Source organism: Berghia stephanieae, chromosome 10 (genome assembly GCF_034508935.2).
Source record: "Berghia stephanieae isolate SIO BIC M18660-M18661 chromosome 10, UCSD_Bste_1.3, whole genome shotgun sequence".
NCBI classification, from domain to species: Eukaryota; Metazoa; Mollusca; class Gastropoda; order Nudibranchia; family Aeolidiidae; genus Berghia; species Berghia stephanieae.
The window spans coordinates 29,279,246-29,301,772 of NC_088369.1; the positions used below are offsets into that span (position 1 = coordinate 29,279,246).

Sequence of the window (22,527 nt, forward strand, 5' to 3'; positions counted from 1 at the left end):
ACTTCATCGCATTGATATGAAAAGTGTATTTTATGTATTTATTATTATTATTTTTTTTTGAAACCACAAGTGCCATTACCCCATGCATCACTCCAGATTTGCTCTTACTCATATCCACAAGCCTAAAAATATGTGGATAACACTAAACTGTTTTAAATGACAAAAAGGTTTATCTGCTGTTGCCATCGTCCGTATCTTTCCTTCAATTATTTCAGCACAGGGATAGAAACCAGAGCTTCCTTCATCATAACTGTCTTTTGCTGAGATGAGATACTTTTCCCTGCATTTTATGTTTTGATTTGTCTTATCTGGATACTCTTGCACCAGTAGATACAGAGCCACAAAAAGTCCTGGTTTGGAGATCACAATTTGCCACTGGTATATGGTCACTGCTATCAAGAGCTTTCTTTTGAAAGATGACTAGTTTTTATTTGTAAATTATCTCTTAGTAAGATGTCCTGTTTACTCCACGTGTATATTTATGTTGCGTTATGTTGTTGACAATATTTCCACATTCATCGGAGATCCAGATCAGGCAATCTTTTTTTTATCGCTGACTTGTACAGAGCTAAATTTCCATTATTCAATTCTGCACACCTTTTTTATTTTCTTATCATTTTGTTTTATTACTTTTTCTGGTGGTTAAATAACAATTTTGTCACAATCGCCTTTAGATTATTGATTATTAAAAAGTAACATACTTTTACCATCAAATTATTAAAATGTAACATACTTTTACCATCAACTATGAATGGGATAACTTGTATGTTTTCGTTAAATTAACACTAACTTGTTTTCACTATTTTAAAAAGAAGTTATCTTAATGGCTTTAGTAGCGCATCCTTCATCGGACCATCAGTCTATAAGATATGTTGGGGTTTAGTTTCTTTTTTGTTTTGTTGTTGTTTTGTTTGTTTTTTGTTTGTTGTTTTGTTGTTTGTTTTTTTTTTTTTAGGGGGGGGGGGGGGGGGGGGGGGGGGGGACATGGGTCAACTCACTCAACCCTAACACCGACTACATCCGATGTTTATTTTATCCCATGCCTATTTATTACATTTTTCTGAGACAAATTGTAGGCGTAGCATCAAAGCTAATGTTTTATAGTTTTTGCATGTCAATGCTAGTTGAATATAACTATCTATGCACATTCTCATTTTTAATACATTTTTTTTCCAATTTTGAAAAGTAGCAAAAATCTCTAGGATTGAGTGAGTTAAACAAATATATATTTATATATCCCCGTCAAGAAAACAACATAACCTACCCAGAGAGAGTTCGACTGAAACATATCTCTGTTTAATCATGAAATTATAAAGTTTCGCCGATAATTTATTTTACGTTTCAGTCTAGCTCTCTCTGGGTAGGTTGTGTTGTTTTCTTGACGGGGATATTTTTGAGTTGCCTATACTCTGCCCTTGAACGTTAAAGAAACGGCCAAATAGATATAAAAAAGAGTTTGTCTTGCTTTTTATTAGGCCTGCTTATATCAATTCTCTAAATGTGTATATGTATTTTAAAGCATTATAGACGATCACCCCTGAGTGGATCCGAATATAATATTAATTATTTATGAAAAGAAAAACGAGTGAAAGAGGAAGATTGACGATTCGCTTTTTTGTGTACATTATTTCATTGTTAAAAAGCAAATTTAAAAGACAAAGATTGGAGCTCGATCTAATAATCTAAACCTGTTCTATGAACAAAGGACAGGTCTGGAGTGATGCAGGGGCTATACATACTTTTCTTACTTTGATCATAGCAGTCTTACCATAAATGTTATTGTTATATTTTTAAAAACCCTATTGAACTCCCTTGACTTTGGTTGCTTTATTATTATTATTATTATTATTATTATTATTATTATTATTATTATTATTATTATTATTATTATTATTATTATTATTATTATTATTATATTTTGTCTTTTCTCTTATTTTATTAATTTATTTTAAATATATATATGCATTAAAATTCTTGAAATCTTTCATGTTGGCTTTTATTCTGCTCATTGATTTGATAAAAATGTAAAGTTTATTTTTTTCTGTGACACGTCCACAGTCCTATCTTAATAGACTGGGCGGGGTCCTTTGACCTCTCATGGTGGGCAGGAGGCCACGCTGTGTATTCTATCCCCTTATATGTATCTGTTTTCCGAGTTGCTTTCTGTCTTTGTCTTGGAATGGGATTACTTAATTTTGTCCCAGCCCTGACTGGAGTCCTTGACTGGGAAGGAAACAGTCAAAGTCAAATGTATAGTTAAGGTTTTGGGAGATGATATTTTCTTTTCCTTGTAAACCTTCTCTCTGTTATGTATTGTTAGTTATATATGCTGTAAACATTTGAGTGGGATCCTGCGGTGGTGTCTGGATGAGACTTTTAAGGTGATCTCAAACTAAGTTGTACATTGATGGTATGCTGTTTGAATCTACACTTGTTCCTTATTTGAACCAATTCCCCTTTTTCTTACTTTTACTTGGATGCTTTGATTGTAAATCTAGAATATTTTGACTCATTTTCTTCTTTTTACTGGCGCTGATATGACCTAAATGTGTCACAAGTGCCGTAAAGCCCTTCAAAATAAACAATCTTAATAGAGATTGCTTATTGGCGCCCGGGACACATTGGTTTCTGTCCTTGTTTCGGACTCGGATAAATAGATTTTACACTAATTCGGACATGTATCCTTAGCTGAGGGACTGGGTGGGGTTCCTGACCTCCCATAGTGGGCAGGGAGGTACTTACTGTGTCTTCTATCCCCCTATATCTGTTTTCCAACATGCTTTCTGTCTTTGTCTTGGAATGAGATTACTTGGTTTTGTCCTGGTCCTGGCCGGATACCCTGGCTGAGAGGGAAACAGTCAAATGTATTGTTAGCTTTGGGAGATGATATTTTTTCCCTTGTAAATCATCTCTCTGTTATGCATTGTATTATGTTTAGTTTACATATTATATTATATGATTGGTAAACATTTGAGTGTATCCCTCTTAGTTGGGACCTGTGCTTGTGTCTGGATGAGACTTTTAGGTGATCTCAAACTAAGTACTTTGACGGTGTGCTCTTGGAATCTACACCTGTTCCCTATTTGAACCAGTTCCCCTTTGACTTACCTTTTCTATTGTGCTTTAATTGTAATTCTAGAACTTTTTACTATCCCATTTTCTTCCTTTTTACCGACGCTGATATGACCTTAATGTGTTGCAAGCGCCGTAAAACCCTTAAAAACAACAAGTACATTGATTGTATGCTGTTTGAATCTACACTTGTTCCTTATTTGAACCAATTCATCTTTATCTTACTTTTTGTTGGGTGCTTTGATTGTAATTAGAATTTTTTGGCGATCCCGTTTTCTTCCTTTTTACTGGCGCTGATATGACCTAAATGTGCCACAAGCGCCGTAAAACCCTTAAAACCAAACCAAACATCAGACATCAGAGGAGAAATTTATGGTCGTTGGATCTACTTCTGTTTCCTATCTGAAGCAGTCCGCATTTTATAATAGAATTTAAAAATTAAAAAAGCTCTAACTCGGACCAAAGGCATGCCATAGGTAAGTGGACATTTCTTCTCTTCTGTGACTAAAGCCGCTTGACATTGAAACAAATAGGTGTTTTTCTGTATAATTTAGGCCTTTTCCCACCGCTTGGAAGACTCTCCATTACTCATGGCCTTCTTGAGAGGCTGCCCAGTTTGTCACAGGTTCCAGATTTGCCAAAGTAGGCCCAAGCTGATTTCTTTGCCTGGCTTTGTTAGATTGTAAATCTTATGTACAATTACATAAGGTTTATGCTGTCCTGGATATATGAAATTCAGAAAAAGGGCACCTGTATCAATAATGATGAGAAAAACAGGGTATGGAGAAGTGCCAGATGAAAACGGAGAATGAAATCCACGGAGTCAGTGCCATACTCAGGATCCAATTGACACGATACTCTCCGCCTGGCCAAGAGAGGGTGAGAGGACATCGACGGTCGCACAACGGACTGAGCTATAGTGTTACTGGATAGCTCAGCGGTTGTGCGACCTCTCTTTCTCTCTCTCTCTCTCTCTCTCTCTCTCTCTCTCTCTCTCTCTCTCTCTCGGCCAGGCGGATGGTGTCGTGTCAATTGAATCCTGGGTTTATTCTCCACCTTCATATTGGTGGAATGGAGATAGTCACTCTAAAATGTCAATTCCGCTAAAAACAACGCCTTCAAGATCGCACTGCATTATTGGTTTTCGACAATCACGACGTAAAGAGTGCAAGCGACCTGTTACAAGCACTTCATTGGCTGCCTTTTCGTGCCCGCGTGATTTATTTCAAATCTCCTAACTTTCTCAGGATTTTAAATAACTCTTACATATTTGCTCACAGCGTCGCCTACATACTTTTATGACCCCAGCATAATTAACTTTACAATCTGCCGACATTACAAAGACGCCGATTATAACGCGGAATGAATTAAAACGATCGGTTGAGAGACGAGATGCCATAATATGCCTGCTTAATTTATCGACCGGTTCACCTGATCAATTCGGAAGTAAAATTATCCAAAGATTACGCAATGACGCGTGAATATCTTTCTTGAGCTTTATATAGCGCAATATCCACTAAATGTGCTCAAAGCGCTTTACAAGGGGTCCCTGGTCAACAGCAACATTTATGTAGGACGGGACATGACGCTTGTTAGGCGATATTATAATTTTTCGGACAAAGACAACGCTGTTAACGACCAGGTACTCATTTTGCACCTGAGTACGGTGAGAGAATGTGAGTAAAGAGCCTTTTCCAAGGACTCAACTATGCGCCGAGCGCGAGGCTCGAACCCAGGACCTTCCGATCCGAAAGCGAGTGTCATACCACTAGACCACATAGCCGCACTTACCTGACGAACCAGTCAGGACTAGCACACGCGACATGTGATTGAATCCGACTAAATCACCAGTAAAATCCTGGCACTAAAGAATCCGGGATCGTCATTGATTTTTTGGATTGACTCAACTCCGGTCATATTTCTATTAAAGCAAGTAATCAGCTCAATTCGGCCTTTCTCTCATTCTATCACTCTAAAACCAGAATGTTATGGTTATCAACTTGAAATAATATTTAGCGGAAAACACAGTGTGGACAAGGGTACTAAATACTTATTTCAATATTATAGCTGTGGACTTAAATTATGTTATGATTCATTAATGCCAGTTAAAACCAGTATCAATGTGTAGTGAGTAATAATTAATACAGTGTTTTCACCTGGGCCTTTAGTCGACCTAACCTATAATATAACAGAAAATAACAGAAATTGATAACTCATGTTATTAATAGAAATTGATAACTCATGTTATCATAAACAAAAATATTTCATTCACTCTCTATATCTTTATATTTATATATTATTGTATACGTATCTATGACTTCCAAAAGAATGAATCACATTTCCATGAATCACATTTCCATGAATCGTATTTACAAATGTGCTATCGCTAATACGCTAAAGTATTATTAAGTATTTATATATATTGATTGTCTCATTGTTTACTTATCTTTCCCCATCCCACTGATCTACCTATACCCCGTTAGTTAATGATGATGATTAACAAAAATTAGACCAGTGGTGTTGTCAAGGGTTTTGTTAATTGGAAATCCTTACAACATTACGGTTCATAGGGAATACACAATTTTGCAACTAGTCAAAGTTTTGCTCCTGCATATTCACATATCTGGTTACACATTGATCTAGAGCTGAAGCTAGACCTGGAGCTGAAACTAGATATTCAAGGTTAACAACTTATCAAGTGACCCACTGGGACAAAAAAAAAAGAATGACCAAGAGGCCCATCCATGAAATCAAGAGGCAGAAGCAACCCTAGCGCCGCCACCAGTCATAGGAAGGTCGCCACCAGTCGTCACATCCAACATCTACAAAACAGATAAGGAACCAATAATGATAAGTTGAGAAACAGACCATGAAGGGATGGAAAATTAACTTACCCATAGACCTAATTAAACCTAATTAAAAATTTACTATTATTCTTTTGTTTAATTATGTGTCAACGTTTTATTGTGTGAGGCTATTCTGTTGATTTATATTAAAGTATTTCTGCTTTAACGGGGATTAATACTTATCTTCTGAACCTAATCTATCCCTATATATTATAACATGCCAATAATCTACCACCATTTTTACTACCTATTTCTTTAAATTAAAAATTTCAGTACTAGCTGTCGAGTTGTCAGGAACTTTAACCCAACTATAACAGGGTAAAAGAGGCGCCAGACGACTTCTCTCTTTGGGGAAAACTATCGAACTTCTATTTGTCCATTCTTACTTGCCACTTCTCCTAAATAGACGCTACATGAATACAAGATCGCCAATGTTTGCTTCAATGCGCTGAATGGCCGGGCACCACCATATATTGAGGAGCTTATCATCATCATCATCATCATCATCATCATCATCATCATCATCATCATCATCATCATCATCATCATCATCAACGTTCCACCTAGACCACTGAAATCTAGCTAGATGCGCTTGCAGTCAGTCCCGAGATCACGACTGAAATTTTCTGGCGTTTGTGCGTTCAGTCGGAATGGACTGTCCTTGGACGATCATCAACAAGCACAGCAAATTCAAGGAAAAGACTCAAGACCTTAATCAGAAAATATTTTTGTGAATCTAGACCTGAAGATTGTTCCAATCTGATGTAAAGCGCTTTGAGACTTTGATGTGAAATATTATTATTATTATTATTATTATTATTATTATTATTATTATTATTATTATTATTATTATTATTATTATTATTATTATTATTATTATTATTATTATTATTATTATTATTATTATTATTATTATTATTAATATTATTATTATTATTATTGTCATTATTATTAGTATTATTATTAAAATTCAGTTCAAACAATTGATCAATCATTCACTTACTCTTTTTGAGAATGTCAGTGATAACTTCCATCATTCAAGGCAGGGTCGGCCTGTGACAAATTGGGTCTATGGGTCTGTGGGAAACTGGACCTGTGATAAACTGGCAAGCTTGGCCATGGCATCGGAATGATATAACAAACAGTGAGGTTATGTCGAATGCATGTAAAACGAAAGCCGAGCCAGGTCATGACTACCGATCTAAATGCAGATTGACGACGAAATTTACTTAAAGGCACATTCTATCCTTCTGCGCTGAAAATTTTTCGATGATGGGGATAGTTTAAAAAAAAGTAGTCGAAAGGTTCATTCAATCTGGATCGCCTCTTCTACAATCGACAGACTTCGTCTACTCCCTGTCAAGAAACACTATATATATATATATATATATATATATATATATATATATATATATATATATATATATAATATATATATAATATATATATATATATATATATATATATATATATACATATATATAATCATATATAATATATATATATATATATATATATATATATATATATATATATATATATATAATCACTTGCTCTTAGCCTTAATCTCGAGGCAGACGATTGTATATATATATATATATATTATATATATATATATATATATATATATATATATATATATATATATATATATATATATAATCACTTGCTCTAAGCCTTAATCTCGAGGCAGACGATTGTAGATAATCGTATCTCTGCCAGAAAGATATTACTGTATGAACACATAATATTTTAGTATAGATAGTATGCAGATGACGTCACTCAGGCCTTTGTTATTGTTTTTGCCATCCGCGTTTGTGAGTTGTTCTCACTAAACTGTATTAACCAGACTATAAAAGTTCATGGTTACACAGAGTTTGTGTGTTGGTCCGTTATACTTCCGGATGGCAATGTTGTGAACTCCTTGGCCAACCGCATTCTATCTATACTATTATTAAATATTTTTCGATGATAGAGGTTCAAATTATAGATACGCCCACCTCCGCTCTCAAACTCACTTTCCTGTTTGAACTGTTTACTGTTTGTCGTCTGCTCTCGCGACTCGCGTCTACTTGTTGGAGTCTCTCTCTCTCTCTCTCTCTCTCACTCTCTCTCTCTCTCGTTTCCGGTGTGTCCTTGTGTTGTTTTGTGTGTAAATGTGAAACTGTGAAACAAGTCACTCGTCAGTCAGCCACCGTAAAACAACAAAGATCATTGTTATAATATTTTTAATGTTTCTCAACGCACACCCCATAATATAGCTACTTTATTTAACGCTCTGATATTGTGAAATGACGTGGTTTTCTTTATCATGGATTAAAGACTGTTTTTTTTTCATGAAATTAAAAGTTGGGGATTGAGTGAGGGCGTGTTTTCAAGCCAAGTGCGTTACCGCTGCACGATTCAAGTTTTTTGAAGAGCCAAAAACTTATTCAAATGCTAAAAGAAGTGAATTTCAAGTGATAAAGTTTTAAAAAGGAATCATGGCTGAACTAAAAGATGTGCGACTTGAGGAATCTCTTCGTGTCAAAATCGGTAAGAGACTATAATGAACTTGCATACAATCTATAACATGTGTGCGGCCCTCGCCACCGACAGGTTGTTGCGGTGTTATTTCGTCTAGGCTAGTTTTCCTTCATAGTTTAATTAAACTATTTAAATGCCGGCGCAGCACATGTGTAATAACATTTGCCGTGCTTTAGCGGTGTAGATTAACTTGTTAACCAGTTAGACTGACGAACTTTAAAGTTGAAACATGTCAACAAAGTTGACGTAATTTTTTTTTTCAGACGGAAGTATCTACTATTTTTAGATAATATTAATGTGTATTAATATGGTCCGTCACCCTCAACTCCCACGGTCACGGTCCGCTTACCTCACGTTCATTCATTCATGTCCGTTCAGCAATTGGTGTTTTTTTTTTCTTTTCTTTTTTTTTTTTTTCACTCATGGTTGTGAGATCCTGGCGAAGTGTCTTTTTAATTTCCTTCTTAGGAATGTAATTTACACAAGAATCACACGTTTGTATAACTTATCTAAAGCCGACGACTATAGTAGTCGGAAAAAGATAAGTTTAACAAACTTTATTATTTTAGTTTTGCGAGATCTGAATCTGATTGTCTAAGTCTCCAAAATAATTGCTACATCCCAATTACGATTGCAAATTACAATACCCTCAAAATATGGATCTAATTATCTATCTGTTATCTTTCTTTCTATTCACACAAACACTTATATATTCATGTAATGCAGCACAATTATAACTTAATTAATGACGTTTCCAAATATTTATGTTCTGATATAAATTATAATCGTGGTTTTCAACAATGTCTACAGAACTTTAAAAGTATTGTACACGTTTTTGTGATTATTGGCAGCTTTCGTTAATTTGGAGGAAATAAGGAATACATCGGACTCTGTAATTTTGGATGAAAGTGAAAATTAAAAAAATTACATCGCCATTCATAAATTCTTTATGGGAACTATTTTTTATCCCACTCAGTCTTCCTAATAGTTGGATATGATAAGATAGGGTAGTCTCGATGATTCTTACGAGACTAATTAAACATTAAACCCCACGTACTGGGGAGTCAAACAATGTTCTATCAGACCCCCCCCCCCCCCCCCCACACACACACACACACACAAAGTCAGCGATTTGTTCTTAACTATTTTGGCTCACTTTAGCATACAATTGGAATCTACTTTTTACTTCCATAACATGCTGAACTTCGAAGGGTTTTAAAGATGATCTCATACTAATTGCAGAAACAGTTTTATTCTCTCCTTGTCATTAGTAGCCTTATGCCTGGACTGTTCATACTGCTCTGGATTCCTAGACAAAGTAGTTCTTTTTGCTGACATTGTGCAGTCAATCTTTTAAAAAATGTAGCAGTCCAGGAAGCGGACTTATCCCATGGCATGGCAAGAGAAAAATAGTTCTTTTCTCCTCCTTCCTCTTCGCCCTTCTCCTACCCATCATCCTTCTTTTTCTTTTTCTGCTGATGATAATCCTACCACTTCCTCTACCTATGCAACAAGAACAACAACAACAACTACTACTACTACTACTATTACTACTACTACTACTACTACTACTACTACTACTACTACTACTACTACTACTACTACTACTACTACTACTACTACTACAATTAATACTACTATAACTGCTACTGCTGCTTCCTTTATAAATACTGCCGCTGCTAATTACTAACACCCCGCCGTTGCCATACATTTTGGTTTCTTTCACATCATTTTTAGCCGTTTTGCATTACTGTCAACATAAATAGCCACCATCATAGACCACTAATGGCAGTGTCGAGGGCATTGATAGCCTCTACTGTAAATTGTTAAGTATCCTAATTGCTCTTGTATTATATAATGTTTGCCAATGTCATGGGAACATGCGTAAAACAATGAAAACTAATTAGAGATATGTGAGTCGGGGAGGGCGGAGGTGTATAGTTTTTTAAGATCTGCTGCTAGAGGTCTATTTTGGTCGTTCATCGAATACGATGATGAACTATTTCTGAGCGCGATAAACAATGTTCTGAGAGAACAAGACGAAACGCATTCCTGCCGTTTTTGGCCAGAAAACGTTTCCTGTATATAATATGATTGATATAAAAACAACTTGCTACAAGTCTTAAACTTGAGATTTAAACAAAAAAGTATTTGGTTTGAGACTTTATGGCAAGTAGACTTTATTTGACTTGTCATCGAAATATATATCGATGTGTGAGTCAAAAGTTTTCTGGCCAAACATTTTAAAAAGGTTATTGTACGCAGAAAACCTCTTCATTCTCTACAAGTTGGTGGGGTTTTTTTTTGGTTGTTTTTTTTTTTAAGTCTGTAATTTTCGTGACAATCCAACGTTATAAACTATCTGAAAAGTGAGTTTGAATCATAGCCAGACAAAACAGGAGCATCGGTGTTATAATTCCTTAACACATTCTTATGCCGATCCAGACTGTTTCACGTTCTTTTTATTTATTTGCTTTTAACGTTTGTCATCGCAGAAACATTTGGAATTTTTGGACTAGGACATTTCTTGAAGTTGAATCAATTTGTAATCAAGGTCTGTTTCAATGAAGTTTTCGGATTTTACTTTTGTCCTTTTTTTTTGTAGGTAATATGCTTTATTGTAGTAAGAACTCAGTTTCTGATGGTTACACTTCAATCTTATAACGATTTACCAATTTACTAAATCCGCATATTCTTTTCCACACTTCTGAAACCAAGATGAGGGTCATTTAAATCGATCGACATTTTTGAAGTTTGAGTTTTCTGGGCAAATTTTTAAATAGGCGTCTTTCCAGAGTACGGCAGTCAAGTGGTTAAAGGACATATAAAATATTATGATGACGACAATAGCACATGAACTGTCTGGCGTCATTCCTGTGAGGTTAACAGTAGAAAGTGAAATCCATTATTTTCACCGTCAATTAGAGGTGGATTGCCCTCACTGCCCGAGTGCATGAAAAAGATGGTTCCTTTGATAAGGCCAACCCGGTTGAAATGAAATGTTTTGTTAGAGCCGTGAACGTCAGTAGGCATGACGATGCCGTTAAATTATTGCCCGTTCTCTCTTTCTTTTTCTTTCCTTCTCCCTCTTTTGTTCCCCCCCCCCCCTCCCTTTTTTTTAAGTCTCTCTTTTCTCTCTCTTGATTAAAAACTCATTATTGTCATGTCTTTCTCTCTTATGCCCTTCCCGATATCTCGCTTTATTATTCCCGTCATTCGCTTATCTTTTTCTTTTCCTACACCCTCCCCCCCTTTCCTTCTTTTCCCTATCTCTTCCTTTTCCTGTCTTTCTCCTGTCCTTCTATTTCACCCCCACCCCTCAATCTCATGTTCTCCCTATTACTTTTACGAGAGTTTTTGTATAGCCCAATATCCTCTAAATGTACCGAACTTTACAATAGATCCCTGCCTTGCCAACGGCAACACATAAAATATAGGACGAGACCTGAAGCTTTTAAGGCGCGCTTATACATTTTTTTAGCCAGAGACAACGCTGTTACTGCCCAAGAACTAAAATATTGTCGTTAGTTTTTTTTACCGATTCAAATAATCGCGTTGAAAGCACACTGCCAGGTGTCCAAGCAGAGAGAATAAATGAGATCTAGGTAACAGAAAATTAAGTACTTGCACTTATGAAAAATCTGTACGAACATAAAAATCCACCGAGCCTGGTGGAAATGCATAAAACGTTTTCATTTGAGCTTGCCCTTATCTACAAAATGCTATTCCTAGCCTTATTAGAGACCACGGTAAAGTTCCAATGGAGTGGAAACATGCTAGCATCAAACCTGTTTCCACAAAGGGAAACATACGCCGAAATTCACCAATCTGTGTCATGGGATCCCCAAACCAAAACTTCCATCAACAAAATTAAACAAATCCAACACAGAGGGTACAGTAGAAACAACAGCGTCACAAAGCTGATAGCAGAAAAGAACTAGAGTTCTGTAATTGACCGGGAAAAAAATGACAAATTGGAAACTTTCTATAAAGGTCAGAACGGATAATCCCAATGAAAATAATTGCTGAAGAATCGTTAAATGGAGGAAATTTTCATCATTCCTCATTCAAAAGTTAATGCGCATATAAATTCTAGTTTCCTCCCTTATTTATGGTCGGAATTGTAGCATGTAGAATACAGTAGGAAATCAAGACAACCAAAAACACAGAAGAGTTTTGCAAGCTCATTGAGATGAAACAGCCCAACTGACGTAAGCGTCTTGGTTTAAAAAAAAAAGACATGAACACACGATCACTATAACATCCCAACAGTTGCGATTATCTATCATCGCAAAGCGATGCTGCAACTTCAGGGATTGAATTGAACATTCACTGTTTTCTTTAATAGCCCTAACATTGTGCTATTTCAGAAATGATTCTAGCTAAAATATTTTACCCTCCCCCACCCCCTAATTAAAATAAAGGAAGGTTGAGGAAGGCTGTCTGTCTGTGCCCCACAAATGGATCCCACCAACTACAGACGTAAGAGGCTTTTTCTCCGTCCACATGGAATCACCTCCAGCTGAAGAATCGTGATTTAGTACATTGACAAAACACCTTTTTTTATATTTTGGTCAGAACTCTATTAAGTCAATTCATATTATATTGATCAAGTGACCGACAAATTGTCAGACAATCTTAAATCTCAGATTTCTAAAGAAAGTTCGGGTTTGATATATATATATATATATATATATATATATATATATATATATATATATATATATATATATATATATATATATACGAGTATATTATATATATATATATATATATATATATATATATATATATATATATATATATATATATAATCGCTCCATAAATGAAAGAACCAGTAAAAAAATAAAATAAAGACTGACGACTATAAAACAATGTTTTGTCAGCACATGGTATCGTGTTTTTATGTGATTATATTGAGATATGGCATTGTTTGATTAAATCTTGCAAGAATGCTCAAAGGACACATTTAAGTGTCAACATCGAGACGAATATTTTACCAAACGCCTTTTTTTTATGAAGGACAACCTATGCGACTTAAATAACATATTGGGGAGAAAAAGTTCATCCCTATTGGGATTACACATTTAATTTATCATCTTCAACCTGAACACCTCTTAACTGCACTGAACATTTTTATGCCGGTTTGCCGTTAAGAGAGTAGTCTTAGAGAGTGTTTTTGTTAAGTATTTTGCGATACTCACGCTTCATATATTGTTAATATTCTATCCAAAGGAGGAAACGACTATTGTCACGGTACGTTTGATGCTATAGAAACCAAAATGAACCCCGGTTCCATGTGTTTGTTTTTGTAAAACACCCTTTTGTATTATTGTACCTCAACTCCTTCAAATCTTAACGGTAATACGCCTGTCAATGACACCGTGTCGCTTGAATGATTTTCCATTAAATCTGCATGTCGTAAGAAACGTATGCGTAATTCTGTTTAAATGCCACACTATTATGCTATAATGATACCGCCTGTCACACACTCACAAAACGCTATTTTCCATTTTGATTAGAAACTGTTTTAATCCGATTAATTGATGAATTATAATGACTCATCCTGAAAAGTTTATCATCACAATACCCTTACAAAAGAAGTCTTGGGTTTGATGCTTTTTAACATTTTTAGGACCATTGCTAATTGTTGAAGTTAAAAGAAAGTTATTGGCGTATCTGAATAGAAAATGCGTTTTATCGGTTTATGGCAGTATCGATACATTGCTCGTTTGCAGATATTATAAGGTTGGGTGATGACAAGCAAGACGGTAAGGCATTTCCAATTCTCTGATATTGATGCCATTGTTTCCCTGGAAATTAAAAGTATTGACATGTTTTGGAGATGATGGTGTAATTATTTGGAGCTGTTATTGCTGGAGAAACAAAGCGTCTTTAAATCGATGTGAAGTGATTAGAAGGAGGGAGAAGAGGATCTGCCTACCTGTCTGTCTGTTCATCTTTTCGCTTTTCTGTCAACATCATTATCTATTTATTTATCAAAATTACAACCTTGTGTTTCTTGGCTTACAGATTTGTCAATAACCCCAAGGCATGCGAAGTGAAAACGTTGAAAACAAACGCTTCGATATAATTCATTGAGATCCGTGTTTAAAAATGATAGAAAAAAAAAAAAAAAAAAAAAGTAAAATCGTCGTAGTCCTAATACACAATCCGATTCAGAAAAGTGAATCGACGGGCTCCAGACGGGCTCCGCTTGTGTTACAGTTCTGTTCAATAGAATCCAATGCTTCTGGGGTTTGATCACCTCGTCGGAAAAAATGAAGATTTTCTGAGGTCTTGGAAACGTTTAACTCTCAACAGTTCCTGCATAAGGATTTCGATTGTCGGCTAACGATACCACATCCCCATTTCCATGATCCAAAGGCTCTATTTAAAAAAATATTTTATGATATTTTAGTATTGAGAGGTTGTAAGATTTAATTCTACAGCATTTTTATCATGTCAAATTTTACTCTCTTTTTTTTTTCTCAATTTTATTAACCGCTTGTCTCATCGTCAAGTTATAATTTATATTCCACTTCCGCCGTCTTGTTTTTATCGAAAGCGATCACCACGCTCCCTACACTTGAACGTTTATCATTTACATAAAAAATAGCCGAATTACTGTTTTTTTTAATGAAATGACTTGTTTATACAGATGATTCTTGCATTTTAGAAATTTAGGCCTGTCTCTTCAATAATTGAAAGGATTTTGTTTTGATAATTGGTTGCAATATATCATCTGAATTTTTAAAAACATAATTGTTGATGACCATTTTCTATCATATTACACTCCGATATATTGATTGTGGTAATTTGATTTACTAAATATAAATATTTTTCACTTTAAAATTATATTATAACCACTATGATCAAAAGTTGCCTTAGGTGTCTGTAACTTTGTAAGGATATGACTTTTGTCCTGAAGTGAAGCGATTTCACTTTCCCGTCGGTTTTTTCAAGTTTTAATGATGTTTTCAAAAAATCACTGTTTAATAAATTGGTGTTCAAATGATTTGACATCCACTAATCTTTGTGGAAATATGGTTGGTGTTTGATGAAAGACAATAATTTTGCGATAAAAAAAAATATTTTCCCCCTTCTTTGCACTTGGAAAATACAAATACCCCATTTTAAACTCGTTTTTATCTGATCGCAATTTTCATTCTTTCAATGTATTTTTTTATCGAGACCCCAGCTCCCTTGAGCTTATGTTATTTTTTTCAATCCCTGATCATAATGATCTTTAGATTTTGTCAATACCCTCACTAATTTTTGAGATATTGTTAGTTAAAGGCAGCTATGTACAAAAACATTATTTTGAGAAAATCAGCTTTAAAGTTAAAAAAGAAAACCCATAATTTATTGTAATCAACATAAAAACAACAGAATCGTCAACAAGAAATCTTTTAAAAAGAAGCGCACAACGGTTAACAGTGCAGGGAATAATATAACGCCAAAAATAATGATACCAAAGATGCCAAAACTTTTTATGCTGAATCATGAGTCAAATTAGATAGTGAACATGCATTATCTATCTATCTATCTATCTATCTATCTATCTATCTATCTATCTATCTATCTATCTATCTATCTATCTATCTATCTATCTATCTAGCTATCTATCTATCTATCTATCTATCTATCTATCTATCTATCTATCTATCTATCTATCTATCTATCTATCTATCTATATCTATCTATCTATATCTATATATATCCATCTATCCATTTATTTATCTATTCTGGGTGTGGTTTGTATGTTGTTGACAAAGAGGATCATGGTGTTTTAAACGTTTATTTATGTATATGTATATGTTTTTGTATGTGGATTATGATCATATGTCAGTAAAATGTATTGATTTTGATGCTGAAGACGTGCAATAAAAGAAGTTGTGGATAATGAGTGATTATATGCCTCGGACTGTCCGTGACGCATTGGCACATGCTAACCACTGGGTTTAATTACCTTGGTGAAGAAAAAGTGTAATGAGGATAGCATATATGCGCAATTTGCCTCTCATTATCCAGACCACACCCCATATCTCTCCCTTCCCCTCTCCCTCACTCTCTTCCTGCTTCTCCCCCTCTCTCTTTTTCTCACATTCATCCTCCCTTTCTATTTCTCTTTGATCTCTCTCTCTCTCTCTCTCTCTCTCTCTCTCTCTCTCTCTCTCTCTCTTTCTCTCTCTCTCTCTCTCTCTCTCTCTCTCTATATATATATATATATATATATATATATATATATATATATCTTTCTCTTTCTCTCTCTCTCTCTCTCTCTCTCTCTCTCTCTAGCTCTCTTTCTATCTATCTTTCTCTCTCTCTCTCTCTCTCTCTCTCTCTCTCTCTCTCTCTATCTCTGTGGCTATATTATCGCTCTTTCGTTCTATTTTTATCTAATTTGTCTTTCACTCTCCTTTTGCCGGTGTTTCTTTTTCCTCCTTCCTCTGTTTGGTATTGTTGATGTTATTGTTGTTGTTGTTGTTGTTGGTGGTGGTGGTGGTGGTTGTGTTGTTGTAGTAGTAGTTGTTGCTTTTGCTGCTTTTTTATATGCCTGTTTGTTATTGACTTCTTTTGAAGGTTTTCGCAAATCGTTTGCGATGCAAATTGGTCTCCATAATATACAAATGACTGTTTGTATTGAGTGTCTGGCTGTCTGTGTCCCTTTCATTTTTCATTCCAAAGATCAAAGAGATTTATTATACTATTCCCCATCATGTCCTCGTCATCATCGTTATTGTACATACAACATTATATCTGTTTTATTGTTGGCATTCTGTGACCACGATTAAATCAATTTATTTTTTTGCTTTTTATTTGAACCGAAACATAATTGGATACCCTTCATAATGGTTTCATATCTGAGTGTTTTATCTGTTCTTTACAAGCGATAGTAATGCCCAGTCTAGTTTGTTTTGTCGAGAAACTTCTCTTTGACAGTGGTCAAAATACACATTCAAACCCACTTAAAAGACCCTTATTCAATCGGAATCCGAAATGTCTCTCTTCATTTATTTCAAACTATTTTAGGGAGATTCCTCCTCCACATTTTCTTCGTCTACGCTGCGAACATAACAGTAAACAGTAATATTTCCTTCTAAACAAAGAACTGTGCTGCAATATGACTTCATTTAGTGTTAGTTCGCGAAGTCATAGGTTTGAGAGATTTTGTCAAGATGACGGTCATTTAAATTGATCGATAGTTGAAGGACGAGTTTTCTGGCCAAATTTTAAAATATGGGTTTTTCCAGAGTACAGAAGTTAACTGGTTAACTGATCAAAGAAATAATGCCGTTAGAAAAATAGGCCCTAAAGTTAAAGTACTTTAAGTCTTAATTTTTTTTTTTCCTCGCGCACGGTCATTAACATTTCTATCTTCATGCAAATGTATTGACTTTTTAGACTTTGCATTATAATGATGATGAATGGTTATTATTATTATTATTATTATTATTATTATTATTATTATTATTATTATTATTATTATTATTATTATTATTATTATTATTATTATTATTATTATTATTATTATTATTATTATTATTATTATCATTATTATTATTATGATAACGATAATTACAATAATAATAATAATAATAATAATAATAATAATAATAATAATAATAATAATAATAATAATAATAATAATAATAATAATAATAATAATAATAATAATAATAATAATAATAATAATGATAATAATAATAATAATAATAATGATAATAATAACAGCAACAACAACAACAATCTTTTACTTGAAATATTGATGGATTAAAATGCCCCACACCTTGTCCAAATCGTCAAGTACAAAAATGATATGTCTCAATAACAGGTCTTTTAATTTATGTTTTTCGCTTTGAGTCTTTTTGACACTTTTGATGCTGCTCGTCCTGGGTACACATATTTGCAGGTCTGATAAACGAACGCAATTATGGGCTTGCTTTAACACTGATGTAATGGACAATATTTGCCTCGGTTTCAGGTATTTCCATTACAACATTGAGTTCATAATACTTTGAGTTATCAGACTTGCAAAATAAGTATACGTCGGGCTTATCGTAATCTATCGGTGTTCGAAATAAATGTCTTCTAACTAAAATTTAAAAAGAACAAAAAAAACAAAAACAAAAGCCTGATTTGTCAGATTTGGGCAGGGGGCAGCGTGGCTCAGCGGTACGGTCTTTGCGTCGTACCCGAAAGGTACCGTTCGATCACCCGCCGCTGGGCTTTGTGGCCTTGAGCAAGTCATCTCGCCCTAGCTCAATTTGCGGCGCTGCACTGCGGCTGACGCCTGGGTTATTCCAGTCTTCCCTTGGAATAGACCCTAGAGACAAAATTCCGCTATGAGATGAATAAAGGGATTGAAAAAAATTTACTCTACTCGTCATCTCCAAGTTCTTTGTCCTATTTTGAATGACCAGACCAAGATCTATTTTGAAACCTTTATCATATTCGTTATCAACATGGTAGGTGTCAATTACACTCTCCATATTACACACAGACATATTCATCTCTCTCATTCTTTCTCTCTCTCTCTCTCTCTTTCTCTCTCCCTCTCTCTCCTCCTCTGTCTCTCTTTCTCTCTCTCTCTCTCTCTCTCTCTCTCTCTCTCTCTCTCTCTCTCTCTCTCTTATGTATATATGATAGTTCCGATCGCTCAGTACTAGAGGACTTGCCCACAAGCGAAAAGGGCCATTCTCAATCTCTGGTGTAATCCAGATTTCTTCGGACCCTCCCCGTTCCCCGCCCTCCCAGGACTACTCAGCTGGGTTCGTTAGATCTGGAGGTATACTTGTAATAGGCTAACAACAACGATAATGAAAAATTAGATTTTTTCAATAAATACACAAATTGATATATTTAGAATAATGGACAAATAGATCGACACATAAATAGATAGTATGATACATAAATAGACACATAACTATATTATTAAATATGTAGTGCCAAACTCAGAGTATACCAGGCATGTGTACTCAGTAGCCTACTGTATGGCAGTGAATCCTGGACAACATATGCCAGACAGGAGAACCGCCTGGAAAACTTCCACATTCGCAGTCTACGACGAATTCTAGGCACCATGTGGCAGGACAGACTCACTAACAATGCAGTGCTAGAAAGAGCAAACTCCCTCAGTATGCATCTCAGGCTCTGACAGCGACGTTTGCGATGGCTTGGTCACGTACACAGGATGGACGATGGACGCATACCCAAGGACATCATGTACGGTGCACTAGCTTCTGGACGGCAACCAACTGGCCGTCCAGCTCTGCGCTTCTATGATGTCTGCAAACGATACCTGAAATTGACAGGCATCGACTCAAACACACGGGAGTCGCTTGCTGACGACCGCAGCGGCTGGAGATATGCGGTGATGGAGGGAGTGAAGAGAGGTGAGGAGAGGATAAAGAAGAAGTTTGAGGAGAGGAGAGCAAGGAGGAAAGAGAGGCAGCAGATCCAAATACCAAACACACAGTCAAACTACGTGTGCAACAACTGCGGTAGAGACTGCAATGCAAGGATTGGTCTGCTGAGTCACACCCGTCGTTGCTCTCAACAAGACTGATGAGACTAATGCTATACAGGGCGCAAACCATCGTCTTTGAGACGGAAGGATGCCTACTATATTATTAAATATGTAGCGCTAATATGATGATGCATTTTACATATTTGTCTCCAAACTTTGTAAGAGCCAATGATGGCACTGTTGTTTATATATTTTGAAAGGACTTTTGCATCTTTGCTTTTAATCTTTAAGCCATTCTCAAATCTACTATGGACATAGCCGAGGCTTGCTACAGAAAGAACGATAACCTTGGACCTATCCAAGAGCATTTATTTCCATGCAGAAACAAAAGGAAACATACATACATACATACATACAAGATATGAAGTGAATAGAAAAGTGCCAGAAGACAATAGAGAATAAAAAATTTTTCGCGGCGGTGGTGGGGTTTGAACCTGCGACCTTATTGGTACGACAACTCCGCCTGGCAGGTGAGAGCGTGGCTCTACCGTGTGAGCTATCCACGAACACAAAAATATTCGTTTCAAACTCAAAGTCATTACTAGATCCCTCTCTCACCCACTTCTTGAGACCGCCGATTCGTTCGTACACCACCATCGCGAATAATTTTGACCAGCAGTTAAGCTTAATAGCCAATATTCTCAACACAAACATATAACATAGAAACGATTGAGACATTGAGTATGCTCCTGTGTATGGGGTGAATTTTTAATTCAGAAAAGTGAGTGGAGCAGGCACTTATGTTGGTAACAACAAGATATGAAGTGAATAGAAAAGTGCCAGAGAAGACAATAGAGAATAAAAAATTTTTCGCGGCGGTGGTGGGGTTTGAACCTGCGACCTTATTGGTACGACAACTCCGCCTGGCAGGTGAGAGCGTGGCTCTACCGTGTGAGCTATCCACGAACACAAAAATATTCGTTTCAAACAAGACAATAGAGAATAAAAAATTTTTTATTCTCTATTGTCTTCTGGCACTTTTCTATTCACTTCATATCTTGTTGTTACCAACATAAGTGCCTGCTCCACTCACTTTTCTGAATTAAAAATTCACCCCATACACAGGAGCATACTCAATGTCTCAATCGTTTCTATGTTATATGTTTGTGTTGAGAATATTGGCTATTAAGCTTAACTGCTGGTCAAAATTATTCGCGATGGTGGTGTACGAACGAATCGGCGGTCTCAAGAAGTGGGTGAGAGAGGGATCTAGTAATGACTTTGAGTTTGAAACGAATATTTTTGTGTTCGTGGATAGCTCACACGGTAGAGCCACGCTCTCACCTGCCAGGCGGAGTTGTCGTACCAATAAGGTCGCAGGTTCAAACCCCACCACCGCCGCGAAAAATTTTTTATTCTCTATTGTCTTCTGGCACTTTTCTATTCACTTCATATCTTGTTGTTACCAACATAAGTGCCTGCTCCACTCACTTTTCTGAATTAAAAATTCACCCCATACACAGGAGCATACTCAATGTCTCAATCGTTTCTATGTTATATGTTTGTGTTGAGAATATTGGCTATTAAGCTTAACTGCTGGTCAAAATTATTCGCGATGGTGGTGTACGAACGAATCGGCGGTCTCAAGAAGTGGGTGAGAGAGGGATCTAGTAATGACTTTGAGTTTGAAACGAATATTTTTGTGTTCGTGGATAGCTCACACGGTAGAGCCACGCTCTCACCTGCCAGGCGGAGTTGTCGTACCAATAAGGTCGCAGGTTCAAACCCCACCACCGCCGCGAAAAATTTTTTATTCTCTATTGTCTTCTGGCACTTTTCTATTCACTTCATTTCTTGTTGTTACCAACATAAGTGCCTGCTCCACTCACTTTTCTGAATTAAAAATTCACCCCATACACAGGAGCATACTCAATGTCTCAATCGTTTCTATGTTATATGTTTGTGTTGAGAATATTGGCTATTAAGCTTAACTGCTGGTCAAAATTATTCGCGATGGTGGTGTACGAACGAATCGGCGGTCTCAAGAAGTGGGTGAGAGAGGGATCTAGTAATGACTTTGAGTTTGAAACGAATATTTTTGTGTTCGTGGATAGCTCACACGGTAGAGCCACGCTCTCACCTGCCAGGCGGAGTTGTCGTACCAATAAGGTCGCAGGTTCAAACCCCACCACCGCCGCGAAAAATTTTTTATTCTCTATTGTCTTCTGGCACTTTTCTATTCACTTCATATCTTGTTGTTACCAACATAAGTGCCTGCTCCACTCACTTTTCTGAATTAAAAATTCACCCCATACACAGGAGCATACTCAATGTCTCAATCGTTTCTATGTTATATGTTTGTGTTGAGAATATTGGCTATTAAGCTTAACTGCTGGTCAAAATTATTCGCGATGGTGGTGTACGAACGAATCGGCGGTCTCAAGAAGTGGGTGAGAGAGGGATCTAGTAATGACTTTGAGTTTGAAACGAATATTTTTGTGTTCGTGGATAGCTCACACGGTAGAGCCACGCTCTCACCTGCCAGGCGGAGTTGTCGTACCAATAAGGTCGCAGGTTCAAACCCCACCACCGCCGCGAAAAATTTTTTAT

At 36.0% G+C, this 22,527-nt stretch overlaps 1 protein-coding gene across 2 annotated transcripts in view; it reads left to right on the forward strand.

Annotated features, from left to right (window-relative positions):
* The first annotated feature begins 8,023 nt into the window (after nt 1–8,023).
* Nucleotides 8,024–22,527, forward strand: part of LOC144980946 (ras GTPase-activating protein 3-like) — a 96,782-nt gene continuing 82,278 nt past the window's right edge. Inside the window, exon 1 of one of the 2 annotated variants that reach the window (XM_078928931.1) lies at nt 8,024–8,453. In XM_078928931.1, coding sequence (XP_078785057.1) covers nt 8,402–8,453 — 52 coding nt within the window. In that variant the 5' untranslated portion in view covers nt 8,024–8,401. The remainder of the gene's footprint in view (nt 8,454–22,527) is intronic. The other variant, XM_078928932.1, reaches the window with a different exon arrangement.